The sequence below is a fragment of the Zootoca vivipara genome, chromosome 11, assembly GCF_963506605.1.
Source record: "Zootoca vivipara chromosome 11, rZooViv1.1, whole genome shotgun sequence".
Taxonomy (NCBI): domain Eukaryota; kingdom Metazoa; phylum Chordata; class Lepidosauria; order Squamata; family Lacertidae; genus Zootoca; species Zootoca vivipara.
In genome coordinates, this window is record NC_083286.1 from 33259712 (window position 1) to 33280282 (window position 20571).

Genomic DNA, 20571 nt, shown 5'->3' on the forward strand with positions numbered 1-20571 from the left:
GGCAAAGGCTAATAGAGTTCTGTCAAGAGAACAAGCTGGTCATCACAAACACTCTCTTCCAACAACACAAGAGATGACTCTACACATGGATATCACCAAATGGGCAGCATCGAAATCAGATTGATTATATTCTCTGCAGCCAAAGATGGAGAAGCTCTATACAGTCAGCAAAAACAAGACCTGGAGCTGACTGTAACTCAGATCATCAGCTTCTTATAGCAAAATTCCAGCTTAAACTGAAGAAAGTAGGAAAAACCACTAGGCCAGTAAGATACAATCTGAATCAAATCCCTTATGAATACACAGTGGAAGTGAGGAACAGGTTTAAGGATTTAGATTTGGTGGACAGAGTGCCTGAAGAACTATGGATGGAGGCTCGTAACATTATACAGGAGGCAGCAACGAAAACCATCCCAGGGAAAAGGAAATGCAAGAAAGCAAAATGGCTATCCAACGAGGCCTTACAAATAGCGGAGGAGAGGGGGCAAGCAAAATGCAAGGGAGATAGGGAAAGATACAGGAAACTGAATGCAGATTTCCAAAAAACAGCAAGGAGAGACAAGAGGGTCTTCTTAAATGAGCAATGCAAAGAAATAGAGGAAAACAATAGAATGGGGAAAACCAGAGATCTGTTCAAGAAAATTGGAGATATGAAAGGAACATTTCGTACAAAGATTACCATAATCAAGGACAAAAGTGGTAAGGACCTAACAGAAGCAGAAGACATCAAGAAGAGGTGGCAAGAATACACAAAGGAATTATACCAGAAAGATATGGAGGTCTCGTACACCCCAGGTAGTGTGGTTGCTGACGTTGAGCCAGACATCTTGGAGAGTGAAGTCAAATGGGCCTTAGAAAGCACTGCTAATAACAAGGCCAGTGGAAGTGATGATATTCCAGCTGAACTATTTAAAATTTTAAAAGATGACGCTGTTAAGGTGCTACACCCAATATGCCAGCAAGTTTGGAAAACTCAGCAATGGCCAGAGGATTGGAGAAGATCAGTCTACATCCCAATTCCAAAGAAGGGCAGTGCCAAAGAATGCTCCAACTACCGCACAATTGCGCTCATTTCACATGCTAGCAAGGTTATGCTTAAAATTCTACAAGGCAGGCTTAGGCAGTATGTGGACCGAGAACTCCCAGAAGTGCAAGCTGGATTTCGAAAGGGCAGAGGAACCAGAGACCAAATAGCAAACATGCGCTGGATTATGGAGAAAGCTAGAGAGTTCCAGAAAAACGTCTACTTCTGCTTCATTGACTATGCAAAAGCCTTTGACTGTGTCGACCACAGCAAACTATGGAAATGGGAGTGCCTGATCACCTCATCTGTCTCCTGAGAAATCTCTATGTGGGACAAGAAGCTACAGTTAGAACTGGATATGGAACAACTGATTGGTTCAAAATTGGAAAAGGAGTACGACAAGGTTGTATATTGTCTCCCTGCTTATTTAACTTATATGCAGAATTCATCATGCGAAAGGCTGGACTAGATGAATCCCAAGTCGGAATTAAGATTGCCGGAAGAAATATCAACAACCTCAGATATGCAGATGACACAACCTTGATGGCAGAAAGTGAGGAGGAATTAAAGAACCTTTTAATGAGGGTGAAAGAGGAGAGCGCAAAATATGGTCTGAAGCTCAACATCAAAAAAACCAAGATCATGGCCACTGGTCCCATCATCTCCTGGCAAATAGAAGGGGAAGAAATGGAGGCAGTGAGAGATTTTACTTTCTTGGGCTCCTTGATCACTGCAGATGGTGACAGCAGTCACGAAATTAAAAACGCCTGCTTCTTGGGAGAAAAGCAATGACAAACCTAGACAGCATCTTAAAAAGCAGAGACATCACCTTACCGACAAAGGTCCGTATAGTTAAAGCTATGGTTTTCCCAGTAGTGATGTATGGAAGTGAGAGCTGGACCATAAAGAAGGCTGATCGCCGAAGAATTGATGCTTTTGAATTATGGTGCTGGAGGAGACTCTTGAGAGTCCCATGGACTGCTAGAAGATCAAACCTATCCATTCTTAAGGAAATCAGCCCTGAGTGCTCCCTGGAAGGACAGATCGTGAAGCTGAGGCTCCAATACTTTGGCCACCTCATGAGAAGAGAAGAATCCTTGGAAAAGACCCTGATGTTGGGAAAGATTGAGGGCACTAGGAGAAGGGGATGACAGAGGACGAGATGGTTGGACAGTGTTCTCGAAGCTACGAACATGAGTTTGACCAAACTGCGGGAGGCAGTGCAAGACAGGAGTGCCTGGCGTGCTATGGTCCATGGGGTCACGAAGAGTCGGACACGACTAAACGACTAAACAACAACAACAATTTATCAGCAATTAGCCGAATATTGGGACATCAAGCTAGATCATTTCACACAGGACTTCTATCTCTGATACAATGGTCCCTGTCTCTCTCTCATGTCCCACTCCCATATTTTCAAAAATAAAGTTTTCGTTCCAAAGTATTTACTGTATGTTAATCCAATTCTAAGCAGAATTACTACTGGGTCTAAATTAGGCTTTTGTCATACACATTCCATCCTTAGGGAGAGATGAGCCATTGAGCAGAATGCATCTGTAATGAAAAGCTGCAATCATCATAAATAATTGTGATCTACAATTACAGCACATTTTATTGCAACAACAGTCTCTCATCATGGTAAGTCAGGAGAGGAAGCTTCTGAATGCAAACTGATTAGGAAAAAAGATAAAGAGGCACATGAGCCGGTATCAGTTTTCTCAGCTTCCATTCATATATTACTGCAAAGAAAAAAACTGCTGACTGGTGAGGATTTTACATAAAATTCTAAATTCTGAAATTCAGTCAAATGACAACAACAAACAACCGCATACTTCCAGCTAGCAGAATTTTGTCGCCTACCAGTGATCACTCCCCACAAGTTCTATAACAGGGGACTGTCTCTCCCATTGTTTCCAACTGTATCAAACTGTACTGCCAAGGGCAAACGCTGACTCTTCTATAATTGTCACATTCACTGCATAGCTGAAAATAGTTCCTATGATGAACATGTAAGTAAGACTAGTGTTATGTAGTCCTTATGTTTCTGCTCTGGACTTCCTCCCAATGGAAGCACGGGGTAGCTAGCAATACAGAACACCACAATCGTAACAAATAAAATATTGTTAAAACACTGCATCAAATCTAAAAATAGAATCAGAACAAAGCAGCAACGCTAAAATCAACAAAACTATCTGTTACATCCCAACGTCTAGCCAATGAAAAGTTTTTATTTTATACCTACCGGTAAGTATGACAGAAGTCAAGGACAACTATATGTATATTATTCAGGAAGGAGTTCCATTAAATATAGCAAGTAATGCTATGACACTGCCAGCATGTTTAAAGGATGCAGAAACAGGCAAACGAATAACAGCCAAAACCTAAAAACACACTAAATTTTATATGGCGAATAAGAGCTAATAGCAGAGCTGATCTGAAAGTTGGTAATTATTCTTCCAAGCTAGCAGTGTTCAATTTAGCCTAAGAAGAAAATAAGCTGCAGAAAGGAAAATAAGGAAAGACAGAAGAATTATACCTTTAAAATAATCAATATCCAGCTCAGTTATTGGGTAGCAAAGTTATTTGGTAATGAATACCTGGATTTCAAGAGAGGCTGTGTCACCCATTTCTTTAGTCTTCGTTGGCCAAATGAAGTTTTTGTATGATCCAAGACCCAAAACAGGCTGCCTTTTCTTTTCTTATCAGTCTACAGTAATGACAGTGTGTGTTTTATGCAATCAATTAAAACAAATTCAAAAGAAAATATGGGAAATCTGAACTTTAAGAATCTTAGGTCTTTAAACATATTCTGTTTTTCATAATAATAATAATAATAATAATAATAATAATAATAATAATAATTTATTATTTATACCCCGCCCATCTGGCCAGGTTCCCCCAGCCACTCTGGGCGGCTTCCAACAAAACATTAAAATACAGAAATTCATCAACATAAAATGAAGTATGATAAAAATGCACAACAAAATAAGTTTACAACTTTCCTCAGAAACTCGCATTTCCTTGAATGTCTGTGGGTCCCTTTTTTGAAAAGTGGTGTTACACTGGCTACCACAACTGTCCCATAAAAAGATCAATGTTAATAATATCTACACTTCTAAAAAAATGACTCTTGATTTCACATTTAAATTGTTTAATACTCTTTGATAAATAACATTTGGTTCTAGTGGCCAATTACTTTGTGTTTTGTCTGTTTGTTCTACAACTTATTTCCCACATTATACATACTAATAACATCAATGCAATGATCTAGATATGAATCTCTTGAACTTCTGGGGGGGGGTTAGTTTTTCTTTTACTTTCTATAACTCCTTCAGTGATCTTTGTGGCTAGGTGTTTTTTATCTTCAGTAAATTCCTTCTCTCATTGGCTTATTTTCCATGTACAGTTGTGTTCCAAGTGTTTGTGCCTTTTATGTTCCTCAGTTGGGCAAGAGCTTTACTTTTTAAAAGGAAGTCTTATATCTGGCCTTTCATTCATCATAGAACTAAAGATGACTAGACCTGGACCTGCTTAACTTCAACAAGCTGGCTGCATCATATGCCCTCAGAACATGCATGTCCTGCATCATGTTCTTCTTCTTGATTGGTATTAAATTATGCTGGCATCCTTCTAGAATTGTACATTATCTGATAAAAATACAGGGTACAAATAAATGAATACAATGCCACCCTAACTTTGCAGCTGCCCCTTACTTATATAACATCACTAACGAAGCCTATAGGGATAGGAAATATACATATTATTCCGGAGCCCAAAAATCGGCAACGAGAATTGATATCATGTGGATTACAAATAAATTAATGACAAAATTGACAAAATGTGAAATAATGGCGAAGTCCTTGACGGACCATAACCCAATCATGTTGAAATTGAAAGGTAACGATAAAAAGAGCAATCGGTGGAGATTGGACGAAAGAATTTTAAATGATGAAAAATTTGTAATAAAAATGAGAAAATTAATAGAGGAATTTTTCGAAATAAATCAAGCGGGGAATGTGGGAATAGAAACAATATGGGAATCGAGTAAAGCTTATTTACGAGGTATCTACATCCAACAAAAAAATAAAATTAGAAAAGAAAAGGAATATAATTTGAATATAATAAAAGGGAAAATAGAAAACAAAGAAAAAGAATTAACTAAGAGCCCACAGGACCAAAGGATAGTATCTGAAATTAAAATTTTACAGAATGAATTATCAACATTAATGGGAGAAGAATTAGAAAGGAAGATTAGATGGTCAAAACAAAGAACTTTTGAAATGGGAGGGAAAGTTGGAAAGCTCTTGGCATGGCAGCTAAAGAAAAGAGAGAGTGAGAGGATAATTGCAAGTATAAAAATGGATGGGAAATATTGGACAAAGAAAGAGGATATTCACAAATGTTTTATTAAATATTATAAAAATTTGTATAAAGGAGAGGAAATAAGTGAGAAGAAATTAGAAGCCCACTTTAGAAATTGCAAATTGACTCAAATAAAAGAAGAAGAGAGAGATAAATTAAACAGGCCGGTAACATTGCAGGAAGTGTACAATGTAATAGAGAAGCTTAAACCAGGGAAATCCCCAGGGACGGATGGCCTCACCAACCAACATTATAGAATATTTAAAGAGCAATTAGGAGGTATCTACGTGAAATTGATAAATGAGATATTAGAAAAAGAAATATTCCCCCAAAGCTGGCAAGAGGCTTACATAACGCTCATCCCTAAAGGCGACAAGCAAAATGAACAAGTGGAAAATTTCAGACCCATATCCCTTTTGAATGTGGACTATAAAATTTTCGCAGGGGTCCTGGCAAATAGGATTAAAGATATGTTGAATAGAATAATCGGCAAGAATCAACAGGGATTCTTACCCCAAAGGAGAATGAACAATAATGTGAGGATTTTATTGGATTTAATAGAGTATCTAGATTGGAACCCTGGACAAAGCGCAGCTTTGATTTTCCTAGATGCTGAAAAAGCATTCGATAACGTTAACTGGAAATATATGATGAGGGCCTTAGAAAACATAGGAGTCGAAGGGAACTTTCTAAAAGGCATCCGGGCGATATATGGGAAGCAAAAAGGCAAATTGATAATAAACGGGGAAGTGATAGAAGATATTGAAATAACAAGGGGCACACGACAAGGATGCCCGCTTTCACCCCTTTTATTCATACTATCAATTGAGTTTATGCTAAAAGGAATAGAAGAAGATGGAGGAATCAAAGGGGTGAAAGTAGGGAAAATTAATTACAAATCTATGGCCTTTGCCGATGACGTTATCATTATGCTAGAGGATCCAACAGAAAACATTAAGAATCTAGAAGAAAATCTACGGAAATATGGAGAAGTATCTGGTTTTAAGATAAATGCAAAGAAAACAAAGATAATTACAAAAAATATGAGGAAAGAGGGAGAGGAGGAATTAGGAAAGAAAGTAGGATGGGAAATCGTGAAAAAAGTAAAATATTTGGGAATAGAAATAACGGCCAATAATTGGAATCTATTTGAAAATAATTATAGAAAGAAATGGAGCGAAATTAAACAAGACTTAGAGAGGTGGAGTAAGTTAAATTTAACCCTTTCTGCGAGGATAGCAGCGATTAAAATGTCAGTATTGCCTAGGATGATTTTTTTATTCCAAATGATCCCAATTATAGAGAAAAGAGAGACATTCGACAATTGGAAGAAGGATCTGAGTAAATTCATATGGGGAGGAAAAAAAGCAAGAATTCAATTTAGACTACTAACAGACATTAAAGAAAGAGGAGGCTGGGGAGTGCCAGATTTGAAGCTATACCATACTGCGGCTGGTATATGCTGGATTAAAGAATGGATGAGATTAGAAGACAAAGAATTATTAAATGTAGAAGGATTCAGAAATAATCAAGGGTGGCATGCTTATTTGATGGAAGAGAAAGAAGGAGGTTACAGAGAGTTTAGGGATCATGTAATTAAAAAGCCACTATTGAAGATCTGGAGAGAAAATAGAGATATATTGGATTTTAAAATTCCGTGGTGGGTTTCCCCTATAGAGATGACATCATTATTTAGTAAAAGTACAGAAAAAAAGTGGGCAACCTACCAGGAATTATTAATTAAAGAGAATGGACAATTAAAATTAAAAACATATCAGCAAATGAAAGAACAGTGCACAAGCTGGTTGCATTATTGCCAAATACAGAGTCTATTCCAAAAACACAAGAAAATTGGGTTTAAGGAGGGGAAATCTAAATTGCAAGAAATTTTGATTGAAAATAATGAAAAACCATTGGCAAAATTATACAATTATTTGCTAGAATGGGAGATGAAAGATGAAATAGTCAAAACAACTATGATTAAATGGGCTCAAGATATTGGGAGGCCCATTTATAGCAACCAATGGGAGAAATTATGGAAAGAGGGATGGAGATTCACGGCCTGTGCAGGGATAAAAGAAAACATGCTAAAATTAATGTATAGATGGCACCTCACCCCAGAGAAAATTGCGAAAATTTATAAAACAAGTTCGAACAAATGCTGGAAGTGCCGTGAAAAAATAGGAGATTTCTATCATTGTTGGTGGCAGTGCAAAAAAATTAGGGAATTTTGGAATTTGGTCTATGAAAAGTTAAAAAAGATGTTAAAAATAACCTTTGACAAAAAACCAGAGTATTTTTTATTAAGTATGACACCAGAGAACATCCCAGAAGACAGGAAGAACATCCTCCTCTACGCATTTGCGGCAGCAAGACTCTTGATCGGACAATATTGGAAAGGGGAGGAAATCCCAACCATTTTAGAATGGCAGGAAAAGTTAGTAGAGTTCATGACCCTCTCCAAAATGACAGCAGCAATTCGGAATACCCCTAGACAAATTTGTAAAAAAGAATGGAAGTATGACCCTCTCCAAAATGACAGCAGCAATTCGGAATACCCCTAGACAAATTTGTAAAAAAGAATGGAAGTATGTGGAGGACTTTTTGAAAAAAGAAGGATTAAATGTAGATTTGGTGATTTGCTTAGACTGAAAGATATAGAGGGGAATTGGTGAAACAATATTTGAAGTAAAACGAGAGAAAAGAAATTGTATAAAGGAAAGCGGTGTTCAAACAACAGGAAGCTAATTTTAACTTCTTTTTCTTTCTTTTTTCTTTTTTTCCTTTTCTTTTTTTCTTTTCAAGTTTGATGTTTAATTTTGATTATATTGATTTAATTTAATGTTGATTATATTGATATAGCTTTGTATTTTGTGTTTATTTGTACTAGTTATTTGTTTATAGTTCTCTGTAACTTTTTAAAGAATCGAAATAAAGTTGTTTATATATATATATAAAAAAAAAAACTAACGAAGCCTATAGATGGGCCTTTTCTAGAGCCCGTTTTGAGGCAATGCCCTAAGCTGTGCTATACGGCAAATTTATGCGGGTACCAATTCATGAGCGCCTTTGCCCTTGCATGTCCAATAAGGTAGAATCTGTCACTCACATCCTTTTATGCTGTGAATTTTATAGTGAAGAACGAGCTCAACTTATTTTACCCCTTTTATCAAAATTTATACCCTTTCAATATTATTTAGAATTCTCCCCCGAAATCTTACGAAAATTCCTTCTGGAAGATTCCTCAAGTCCAGTATCATATGATGTGGCCAAATTCTTCACTTTAGCTATTAAGAAACATAAATCTCTTCTATTGAATAATACATTGCATATTCCTTTTGTGTAACTGTTCTGCTTCTGGTGATGTTATTGCTGATCTTTTGTTTGGAATTATGGTACTTTGTATTTCTGGCTTTTGCTGTAATACTGTAAAACTGAACTGAACTGAACACAATGTCACCTTGGTAAATGCATTACCAGTACCCCAAAACTGCATTTACTAAAGTACTGTGAACATAGGCCCAGAGGGAAATCAAGAGACTGGAGACTAGTTGCTAAATCCTAACTGCTTATTCCCCCCTGAATACATTCCTTAGAAAGAATAACAGAATCATAGATCTCCTGTTTCAACTTACTTCCATTGTTAAAGCCTAGCTGGGAAAAATCTGACCAAACATAGGAAGCTAGGGGAGAACTAGTGGATGAAGGACATGCGCATTAGGCCAAGACCTGCTTCCCAAGCAAAGAAATGTGCAGGATGAAGCATACTTTCTTACCTGATTCTGTAAGATTTCAAGATTATTTACTGTAGACCCATTAAGTATCATATATTCAGCTTCACTTGAAAACTTCTTAAAATTACTGAAATAAAAAAACATTATTCCATGAATAGTTTTTTATGGAACACAATAGTTCCAAAGGCACAAAATAGTTGCTTATTAAGCTTTAAAACAAAATCATGGCTTTGTATATTGTTGGGGAAAGAACCTTAAAACATATGAAGGAGAAATAGTAAAATGATTCACATTTACCAAAAGCTAACTTAAAACCAACTACGAATGTTTGTCTCTCTCAGAAGAAGATTATGTTTAAGTCTAGATGGGCGGGGTATAAATAATAAATTATTATTAATTATACAAAAATAGTGACTATTTCACCATGCTTGATTTTGTTGGAAGGAAGGTGCACCTCAATACAGATTTCATGCTTAGCGACTCATTTTGACATGTTTTTTAGATTAAATTACCCTTGCAATTTTAAGTAGTCTGCTAGTGCAAAGTATTTGCATGTCAAGACCCTGCAACCATCCCCTCAAGAAGGAATAAAAACACTAGGGCACAGGGTATAAGGTTAATGTTATTAGGCAAATTTAGGCCACAACTTTATTGGTTACAGAATGTGAGTGGTATTGGCTTAGGCATTGAATAGACCAGGCTATATCTGACTCCTGCCCGTTGTGCAGGTAGTCTGGTAGGGTAAACCACTGGTAGGGGGAGCCCCGTCGATGCAAACCAACTCAAGCTCAGCCCTGGGTTCCCGAAGGGTCGTGGCATGGCCCTAGCCCCGCCCCGGACTTCGGACAAGATCCACACCCCTCTCGGCTTGCGTGGCAGCTTAAACAGGGCCCAGCCACTGGCCGATGATGAATGACATGGCCACCCGGGCGGCACAGAACAACATCCACGCCCACTGTAAAGGTAAAGGGGAGGGGCGGTCACGTGATCCACCGCAACTCCTCCCCGCCGGCCGGCGGAGCAGATTAATCTGATTTACTTCCTGTAGAGGTGTTGATAGTGAATTAATCCTAAACCACTGTCAGAGCTAGATAAGCATTCTACAATAAGATAGAAGCCAGGGACCAGGATCGTTGGGACCAAGTCAGTAGTCAAGACTGAAGAACAAGTCAGCACCAAGGTAGAAACCCAGATTAAAAAGCAAGTCAGAAATCAGGGCTTTATGAAAATTGATCCAGAGATCAATTTTTGCTTAAGCGAGACTTAACTGGAACAGGAAGTCCTTTTATAGTCCTTCCTGTTCAGGAGAATTGAAAAGCCAGCCGTGGTAAGCAATGACAGTTCAGGGTAGCCACACTGTACTGTACATGCTTCACAAATAAACAATAACCCGAGAATATATTGATTCTGTAAAATATGGCAAACATACACATTTATAACAATTGCTCTAGCCCACAAAACAGAACAGAAGTGGTGGTTTGATAGAATAAGGATTTGCTTTAAAATTCTTCTCATAGTAGTTCTGCATTCAGTATTAGAGTAGTTCATTACTACAAACATGGCCCTCCAGCTGTTTTGGGACTACAATTCCCATCATCCCTGATCACTGGGTCCTGTTAGCTGGGGATGATGGGAGTTGCAGTCCAAAAACAGCTGGAGGGCCAGGTTTGGCCATCACTGAACTAGGCTGTATAATAACCAGGTAAGCAATTTTACAAACCCTACATGCATATACTTTTACATTTCTAAAGTTTTTCCACATTTGTTAGCTTTCAATGCCTAGTTATAGAACATTATGTTTACAAGTGGAATAACACAAAAAGTACGGTACACATATTTTATGAAAGGAAATTGGTCAGATGCAAAATAATATCCCCACAGTATTCTTTCTTCAGGATTGTGGTTTTCTGAAATTAAAAGTACTTACCTTGGGTTGTAGAGTATCTTTTCTAAATTAAATTCTTTAAGATACATGATTACAGCTGCCAGGGAGCATAGCACTGACTTATCCAAGTTTAAAACCATTGACAATGCTTGGGAACCTTAAAAATACAATTGTAATTTGTGTAGTTGTATTACAACCAGCTTTTATTACAGCAACATATAAAATCCAGTGTGTAGGAGCTCCTGTTCTGCACTATATTTTAGCTCTCACTCCAAACTGGCATCCTAATCACTACAACAAATATTTCTTTTGCCTATCTCATTTTTATGGACTGTCAGCAATGATATCTCCTTCAGTGGGTTATTTGTGGTATTTTTACAATCTACACATTTAATGGCTTGTATTTGTTTGTGCATCTTGGAACAGGGGGAAACTGTGATGCCTTACTGGGCAAAAAGCATTATCAAATTTTGCATGACATAGTGGATTCAGGCAAGGGAAGAAGCTTTGCTGCACGGGAAATAGTGGCTGTGTATTCCAGAGATGGAGAGGAGAGGAGGAGGAATGGAAAGTCTACAAGGTTCTGTATACTGTACTATGTAATAGGGGCTTATGTTACCATTGCAATGGCGCAAACTAGCTAGAAAAAGAACCATATTTTTCACAGCAACAATTTATTACTAGGAAAATGAGAATCCAAAAAAATGTTGAGTTACTGAGTATGACCTGGTTAGGACACATTGCAAGTATATTATATTATTTATATTATTAACATCATCATCATATATAATATCAAAACCTTTCTTAACAGAAACAAGTTAACTAAGCATTTGTTACTTGAAAAACTGATTGCATGGAAACAGCCTAAGTCTGAAAATCTATACAAAATTTCTTAGAAGCAAGTAGCAATGAACTCTGAATAGCTTACTTAAGAATAGACATGTACAGTGGTACCTCTGGTTGCGAACGGGATCTGTTCCAGAGCCCCGTTCACAACATGAGCAGTACGCAACCCGTGTTTGTGCTTCTGCACACACACAGTTCGCGCTTCTGCGCTTCTGTGCATGCGTGAACCGCCGAACTCGGAAGTAACCCGTTCCATTAATTCCGGGTTCGGCGCATTCATAACCCATGTTGTATGCAACCCACAGCATTCGTATCCAGAGGTATGACTGTATAGGATTGCATTGCAAGAAATCAATTAGGAAACTGTAACTTTGTCAAATCTCCTCTGAGACAAATATTCTAAGGCACTGCCTAGATTCCTTGTGTGGCTCCCTTTCCAAAAGCAAACCAGGCCCAACTTGCTGCTCAATTGACTAGTAAAGAGTTTAGTTCTTGAATTATCCTTAGAGTATATATTAACAAGCACAATCCCAGAATATTAAAATTTACTTGTAAATTAAGGAAAATATGATGCCGTGAAGTAACTTTTACAAAATAATAAAATCATATTTAATACAAATGCAAACTATTCAGACAAATTTCAATAAGTTTCTGAATCAGTTACCTTTACTATCAAGTACTCGATCTCCATAGAAGTCTGTAATCAGTTGGAAAGCATTGCTGTACTCAAAATGCTTGTTTTCCATCCTCTCTACCCGAATTCTGTCATCCTGTAAACTGGAAATAAGAAGTACAGTACGTATGTTTAATCTTGCTGTACTTTTACAAAAATAACTGAAAGAAAACTCACAATATCAGAAAATCTATTTGTCTTACTTCACTGTTTGCAAACACATCAAGACACAGGACTATTTCATTAAGTGAAACTTTGAAAAGAAATTTGATTTTTAAAGTGTGCCCTTTTCTCATTGCACACATTGATCAAATCACTTTGTAACTCAACAAATTAGATTCTAGAGTAGTTTCAAAGCTCTGTCTTCCAATTTTATTTGCTACTGTGTTTTCCCTAGCTAAGCCCTGAAGCATTAATAAATCCTTAATTACATTAATTGTGCCCTTTATTTAGTTGGATAGATAACCTGGATCTTTCTAGGTTCAGGACAGGTTTAGCATTTTGCTACCTAATTCATTCTCACAGCATTGTGATGAAAGGACACCACTGCCTTCCGGACAGCACTGATTCTAATCCTACATTTTAGGGAGTTGGGTGTGCTCACTCAGTTGAAGGGGGAGGAGTTTTCCCATACTAAGCAGCGCACACACACACACACACACAAATACACAGTTTTGGCAAAAATCCAATTAAAACATGGTAAGGGAATCCAGGGACATACAACAACATCTGAAACATGTGTGATCCTGGAGTTCAAAATACTATTCCATCTAGAACACAGGAGCTATGCATAAACCTAGCTGAAGGACTAATTAGCAACCAGGGCTATCTTGGAGCATTTGTGGCTCTGACATTAAGCTCCTCTGCCCTGCCATAAAAGACCTGCCCCTTTCTTAAAACGAGTATGCAGTTTATAATACTGAAGTCATGTGATCCTTGAAGTACCTCACCTTAGCTATGGCCTCCTACTTGCTGAGACCAGAAGGGCGACTTAGGAATCATGATGTGTCCAGTGTTTAGACTGAGGATGCTGTAAATATTTATGGCCCTATCCCATACAGCCAACCAAATACAGTACTGGTGCTACCCATACCCCCCCCCCAAAAGAAAGAGGGGAGAAAGCAAGTGATTACCCTTTCTCCTGGCAACTTCACTCTAGCTTTACCACACCTTATTTCTGCATGATGTAACAACATCATGTATTGGACATGAACTTGCACCATGAATCAACTGGTAACATGTTTTAAAGCATCACACTAGCAATGTAACCACTCCCCATTCTGCATAGGAAAAACCCATGTGTGAACTTTCAAATATGCATCCAGAGTAGGATGTGTAATGTAACCCAAAATGTTACATTATGAGTTTGCAACACACAAGAGTTTTAATTAGTTCCCCAAAAAATACCTTACAGTTTCCTCAACAGAAGGTACTGGACAGCAAGCAATGGACAGCTGGCTTTGCAATTACTCTTCTAATTAATGCTTTCTTTGATAAGCTGGTGTGGATTTAAGAAGCCATTAGGGTAAGGGAAATGCCCTGCTCTATTTTTCAATTAATTATGTTAAGCTTTCCTGGCAATTTATGAAAATGCTATATGTGTCTTACATTTTCTGTATCAGAAGTCATAGAAAGCATATTCAATTATTCTGTTTATCTAAAAACACATTGTGTGAGAGTGAAAATGAGATTTTATGTGTGCAATAAAATGATCTTTATGCACTGCAAGGTGGTTTTGTTTACTTGTTTCATGTCACTCCAAACAGTGTATTTTAAAATGAAATTTTAAACCTAGTTTGTCATTCATATAGAAACATAGAATTGTAGAGTTGTCAGGGACCCCAAGGGTCATCATGTAAACCCCCTGCAATGCAAGAATCTCAACTAGATCATAAAAGACAGATGGCCATCCAACCTCTGCTTTAAAAACTCCAAAGAAGAAGAGTCAGCAACCTCCTGAGGGAGTAAGACTACTAATATAATTCCAAATCCTAACAAAACTACTACCTAAAGTTGTTCTCTACAAGTGGAAAAATAAAACAGTCCTAACTGATCAGACTAAATCTTACCCAGATTATAAAAACATGTACATCTCAAAGAAAGTATATGGCCAATGGAATGAACCCCTATTATCCCTTCTACCATCAACTCCTTTAAAACCTTCAACCATATAAAAACTTAGTGTAAGGTTCAACTAAAACTTGAAATAGAGAGCTCCTCCTTGGTCTCCTATTGCCCTTGATGGCAAACAATGGGGATTTAAGAGTGTAGGAAGAAAATACAAATATTGCCTTCCTAGGTTGCAGAATGGTTCCACCCCTAAAGAGTCCATTGGTTCTTCCTGGACAGATCATAAATGCTCCTAGCTTGCAATAAGTATTTGCATGTGCAACAAGGCAACTCTCGCCATGTTTCTGTCACAATGTCTCTTCCTCCTGTTTCTCTGCCCACCTTAGCCTGGTAAGAATGTCTATTGGCTCAGATCTTGGCCTGCAATAACTCTGACTCTGCAACAACTCTCCTTTGAATATGCCCCAATTCTTCATCTAAACATGATCCCAATCTACCTGGGACCATGCATGGCTGTCTGCTGACCAAGACTGACAGTTAGCACGAGAATGTTTTTAAGTGAAGATGATTTAAAGTGTCTTATGAATGCTATACCGCATCATATTCAATGGGGAAACACTATCTCTTACTTAACATATTTACTATGTGCCTACCTGCTTCAGAAGTAGTTCTGAAACAATTTCAGTCCCAGCTACTACATTCATATATGAATGGAGGTTTCATTAAAAAAAATTGTGAGGACTGCAGACCATAAATAAAAGTTGCTAGCTGTCAGTATTGCTTTTTGTTTTCTATACCCCCCCCCCCGGTAACAATTGTTTCAAACAGAAGTAGAGGTAAATGATGTTTCAATGAAATAAAAGTCAGCTTAAAAAAATTTTTAAGCTCATCTCTATTTATTTCTTCAGTTTTCTGTGAAGCCAAATAACAGATCACACTTTCCATTCTTGTTTTATAGTCATACATGCATAACTATCAATTCTGAATCTGGAAGCAAGTTCAGCATCATGGGCTCCTCGAAGCAGCTCTTTCAATGCCAGTATCAGCAACTCTGAAGCCTAATCTAGTCACAACTAGTGAAGTGCCAGCAGTTGCGTATGTTCAGATGAAGCCAGGGCAAGGATATAGGAAGCACATGTTTGCATCGTCAGTGGAATTTAATAGGGAATGAGAAAGAAAGAAACAGAAGCATCCAGCAGTTACAGCAATATTTCCACTGCTAGCGTTCTTAAAGGGTGGGGAAAACACTGCATGAGAAATATCCAGTCCAGCACATATATATTGTCTAACCATACTGTATGATAGACCAGATGAATGTAAATAGCCCTAATAAATTTGGATAGGGCATACTCCAGACCAACAAAGCACACATTAAGATATCTGCAAAATACACCAAGAGTGAACCATGAAATTAGTTGGTCATAGCAATTTCTCTCCTTGTGCACAGTCTGCATACTGTATATATTGCACTTTACAAAAGGTGCAGGAAATTAGGCCCACCAGGCCTTCCCTTTGGGCATGTAAGGCCATTTAAGCCAAGCCCACCTATCTTACATCTTATAGCATATTTAGTATCAGGTGTGGGGCAGGTAAAAACTTGGCTCGGCCGAAAGGATTTTTCTCTGGCACTGCTGATCAGCGGTGCCTGCAAAACCCTAAGGCAACATAGCATTTCGCAAGGGGCTTCTCAACATCTGGTGATCATCTAGTTGTTGTGTCTTGCTAAGTCTCCTGAAAAGTGCTACCTTGCAAAGCACTTTCCAATGGGATTCTAGAGACCCATGCAGGCAAAAAAGATCACCCAACGTCCCTGTCAAACTTGGCAGGGGTGTGGGAAATAACAATCTGGCCTGCCAGCCAGATGCAGTTCTCCACCCTACATTACCACGTGTTTAAATTGCTATAGCTTGTTAAGTAACTCCCTCTGGTAGGAGGCCAAACCTTTCCAGTCCTCTAGAAAATTAAAAGTTAAATTCACATCAATTAAGGCTCCAAATCTGGATTTTAGGTATTTAAATAACTGATCAGACTCTTCTCTTATTAAAGAGCTTTTCTTTAAGTCACCTCATTTCCTATATTAAGGGTTAGAAGAATTACTGTGTACACACTGCTAATAAGTTATTTTAATAAATTCTGAAAAATGGATCAAGGGGTGCTTGACAGTCACAGACAAAACACAAGCATGATAGTAATGGTCCACCTTCAGTATGTCTCTGTGTACCCGTGCTGGGAAACTGAGATACAGCTTCATCACGAGTGGAAAGAGTGCTTTTGCACTGATGTACTCCTTGAACTTTTTCATAGGCATCTGTTTGATCACTGTGAGAAAAGGATGCTGGGATAAATGGGCCATCAGTCACATCCAGTGGGGCTCTTATATTCTTAACAATTGGGCTTGGTAAATGCATAGCCCTGTCCAACCATGATTAGGTGATTGCTTGGGCAAAATTTAATTCAAGCAGAAAGTATTCTTATACAGTAGTCTTTCCTGTTCCACAGCATCTAATAACCAGCCTCGGAGGGCAGGATCAGTTTTGGACTTGAAGATACACCTTAGGCAGATGCCTTAACATGAAGTTCAGTTGCTCATCATATAGGGCAGCCACACACAAACTGAAAGTTTGCTAGTTTGAGCGATGTTATCTCCTGACACAGGTATAACAGAGTTATCCAACTGCCAGTAATACACTCGTATATCCTTATCTTAGCAATTAGGATATTGCATTGTGAGGCCATTAACAGATAATTCCTCCTTTCCATTTCTGTATTAGTGACTTTTCAAGGCAATGGTAAACAGAAGTAGAGGACTGTTGATTTTGTCACTGCAAGTCTACTATGATTTTTTGGGAAATAAAGATTCCCAAAGGGGGGGAAAGACAACTACAATAAGAGTTACTTGGTGCCTTGTACTTACTCCCTTCTCATTACTACGCAGGAGATACAAACTGGGTACTCTAGCAGTATGACCTGCACACTTTGTTTACTACATCCGGCTGCAAGAGAAAAAATAGAGATGAGACTGCAGGGCCTCTACACCTGCTCTGCAAAACACTGGCTTCATCAGACTTCTTCTCCAGAAGTCATCAATAGCAGCCATTCCATTAGACACATAAAAGGAGAGATATGACTGCAGGGACTCCGCATCTGCTGTGTTGAAAGACCAGCCACTTTTGGCTTCTCCTCTTCTTCAAATCTTTCCATTCCCACTGATCATTACACAAACTCTACAGCTAGGAAACAGTGCCAGAGTTTGCTTTTTTCCCTTCATACTTCCAAATTTATTTTCCTTTTGTGTCATACCTTTTAGATTGAAAGCCTGAGATAGCCAAAAAGTAGTACTGCTGTTCCTGGCTCAGTGTGGGACAACTGGTATCATCTGGTCCTATACAGCATCTGGCCTGGCTTCTCAATCATTTGTATACTTACACTGCAATGTCTACATTGGCTCCCAGTACATTTCCGAGCACAGTTCAAAGTGTTGGTGCTGACCTTTAAAGCCCTAAATGGCCTCGGTCCAGTATACCTGAAGGAGCGTCTCCACCCCCACCTCCACCCCAATGCCCGGACATTGAGGTCCAGTACCGAGGGCCTTCTGGCGGTTCCCTCGTTGCAAGAAGCCAAGTTGCAGGGAACCAGGCAGAGGGCCTTCTCGGTAGTGGCGCCCGCCCTGTGGAATGCCCTCCCATCAGATGTCAAAGAGAAAAACAGCTACCAGATTTTTAGAAGACATCTGAAGGCAGCCCTCTTTAGGGAGGCTTTTAATGTTTAATAGATTATTTTATTTCATTTATCTGTTGGAAGCCACCCAGAGTGGCTGGGGAAACCCAGCCAGATGGGCGGGGTATAAATAATTTATTATTATTATTATTATTATTATTATTATTATTATTATTATTCAGCAGTAAGTTCTACCAATTTCACTGGGATTTACTCCTACATATAGGACTGAACCCTGAGCCCTTACACCATCTGGAATAATCGGTTTATCTCCCTGCTTGCTGTGTCACCTCCAAACAAATAGTCTTGACAATAAGAGTAGAAAGAGAACACATAAGCACTATGGAGGGGATAGAGAATAAAGAAAAATAAATGTCCCACCTATGAGTGATAATTCACATTAAGCAGAAAGTACTACCTTGATATCTCTGCTAGAAACTGGAAATTTAAGTTATCGGTATCAGTTTCTCCTGCAACACAGAAAAACTGTAGGGCCAACAATTCAGTTAAGTGCAAAGCTAAGTCAGAAAGTTAGGATTTCAATGCCAAGAACCAGGGAGATCCAAAATAGAGTAATTTGTTTTCCCAATGTTCTGAGTTGTCTTATTCCTATTACTGGTATATTATACACACATTGAAATATCATTCATTAGATTTTTTTGCCTGCCCTTCATAATGACATCTTAGGGTAGGTTACTATCCAGCAATATCCAGCAATATAGTTCCCCCCAAAATTATGAAAAAACAAATTTCCTGGAAAAGTTTTATTCCCAGTGCTCTCAGCAATTAGGACCAGATTTATCATTTATATTTGCCATATAATTTATATTTGCCATATCATTTATATTTGCCATATCAATTTTACATGCACTATCAATGTCTTTAAAGCAGTAGTACCTAACATGGTGCTCTCCACTTTCGCCGGAGGGGCAAACAGTTAGGGATAAGGGGAGCTGTAGCCCCCATTACATCTGGGAGGGCACAACATTGTATATCTCCACTCTAAATTTTTCCCAATAGCCAAAAGTAGTTGGATGTTGAACTGAAATAGTTGGTTTTAGAAGGAAATCAGTAACTTGTACTCCAAAGCTATATTTTTTCATAGGAACACCTGTCAATATTTTAATAAATGACTACTCAATAGTATCCACTTCATTATATAACCTGTTTTGAGCAACTATATTTGCTTCTGGGGCCCCAAATGACTTAAAACTCTATATGACTTAGGCCCCACATAAGACTACCTCCTTGTCCACATAATCTCTCACATGTTAAAAGCAACAGAGGGGGGCCTCTTAGCAGTTCCACCATCCTCAGAGGTTCAGAGAGTGGGGCCCAGGAAGAGAACATTTTCCTAAGTTATGGAATTTCATATCCACAGATGTGTGTATGATACCTTCATTATACAGTTTTCACCATAAGGTGAAGACACAACTCTTTTCCATAGCCTTTTACACCTGAAATGTGTGTTTTCAGATCCAAACCTATTCCTTTAACTACAAGATGTTTCAACTGTTTTTACTATTGAATTTTAATTGTTGTAACCCACCCTGGGACCTGATGGTGAAGAGTGTGTAATAAATTGAAGAAATAATACTAATACAAATAATACTGTTAAAATCCTGAGAAAAAGGAAGGGACTGAAAACTGCTAATATACTGATTTCTAATATACAATTCCCCCTAAACTATGTATATATTTTTTACTAGAAATACATGCATGCTTCCAAAAGACAGACAGCTAAAGAAAGGTAATTACAATTTTGAAAGTTCCCAATTTAACTGGCATTCATTATACTTTTACTAATTTTACAAAACAATGGTTGTTTCCATGGAAAAACATAGTAGAAAATGCTCCACCCTACAGGATACATTCCCTCTCTCACACACACATACAGCCTGCTGTTAGCAAGTCAATCCTTGCTTGAGTATGGGTGATACCTAAATACTTGCAGAACATTACACAGGCAAGCATGGACCACAGATAATTACTGCAAGTGAGTCGCATTAGAACATTTCCTACATTTTAGAGCAAAAGGAAAGACATATACCTAACATTTAATATGCAGTGCTTGTAGCCATGCTGAATGGCCTGATGCTCATGTCAACTGTAGCATTGTACCTACAGTATAAAAAACAGATCTTGAGGAAGCTAGACAATTTCAGGTCACTGCAATAAAGAATGCTGTCGTTAACACAGGGCTGCCCTGAAGGCTCAAACAGGGTTACAGCAGAATGTGCAAATGCAAACCAAATTAAGA

At 38.2% G+C, this 20571-nt stretch overlaps 1 protein-coding gene across 2 annotated transcripts in view; it reads right to left on the bottom strand.

Moving 5' to 3' along the window:
* MSH3 (mutS homolog 3) overlaps positions 1-20571 on the bottom strand; it is a 62655-nt gene that overhangs the window by 28531 nt on the left and 13553 nt on the right. For both annotated transcript variants that reach the window (XR_004691562.2, XM_060280217.1), the window contains 4 exons: positions 12516-12628; positions 11048-11162; positions 9163-9247; positions 3622-3731 (listed from right to left, as the gene is read on the bottom strand). Coding sequence is in view for 1 of the 2 variants with exons in the window: in XM_060280217.1 (XP_060136200.1) it covers positions 3622-3731; positions 9163-9247; positions 11048-11162; positions 12516-12628 (423 nt within the window). In the remaining variant the exon portion in view is untranslated. The remainder of the gene's footprint in view (positions 1-3621; positions 3732-9162; positions 9248-11047; positions 11163-12515; positions 12629-20571) is intronic.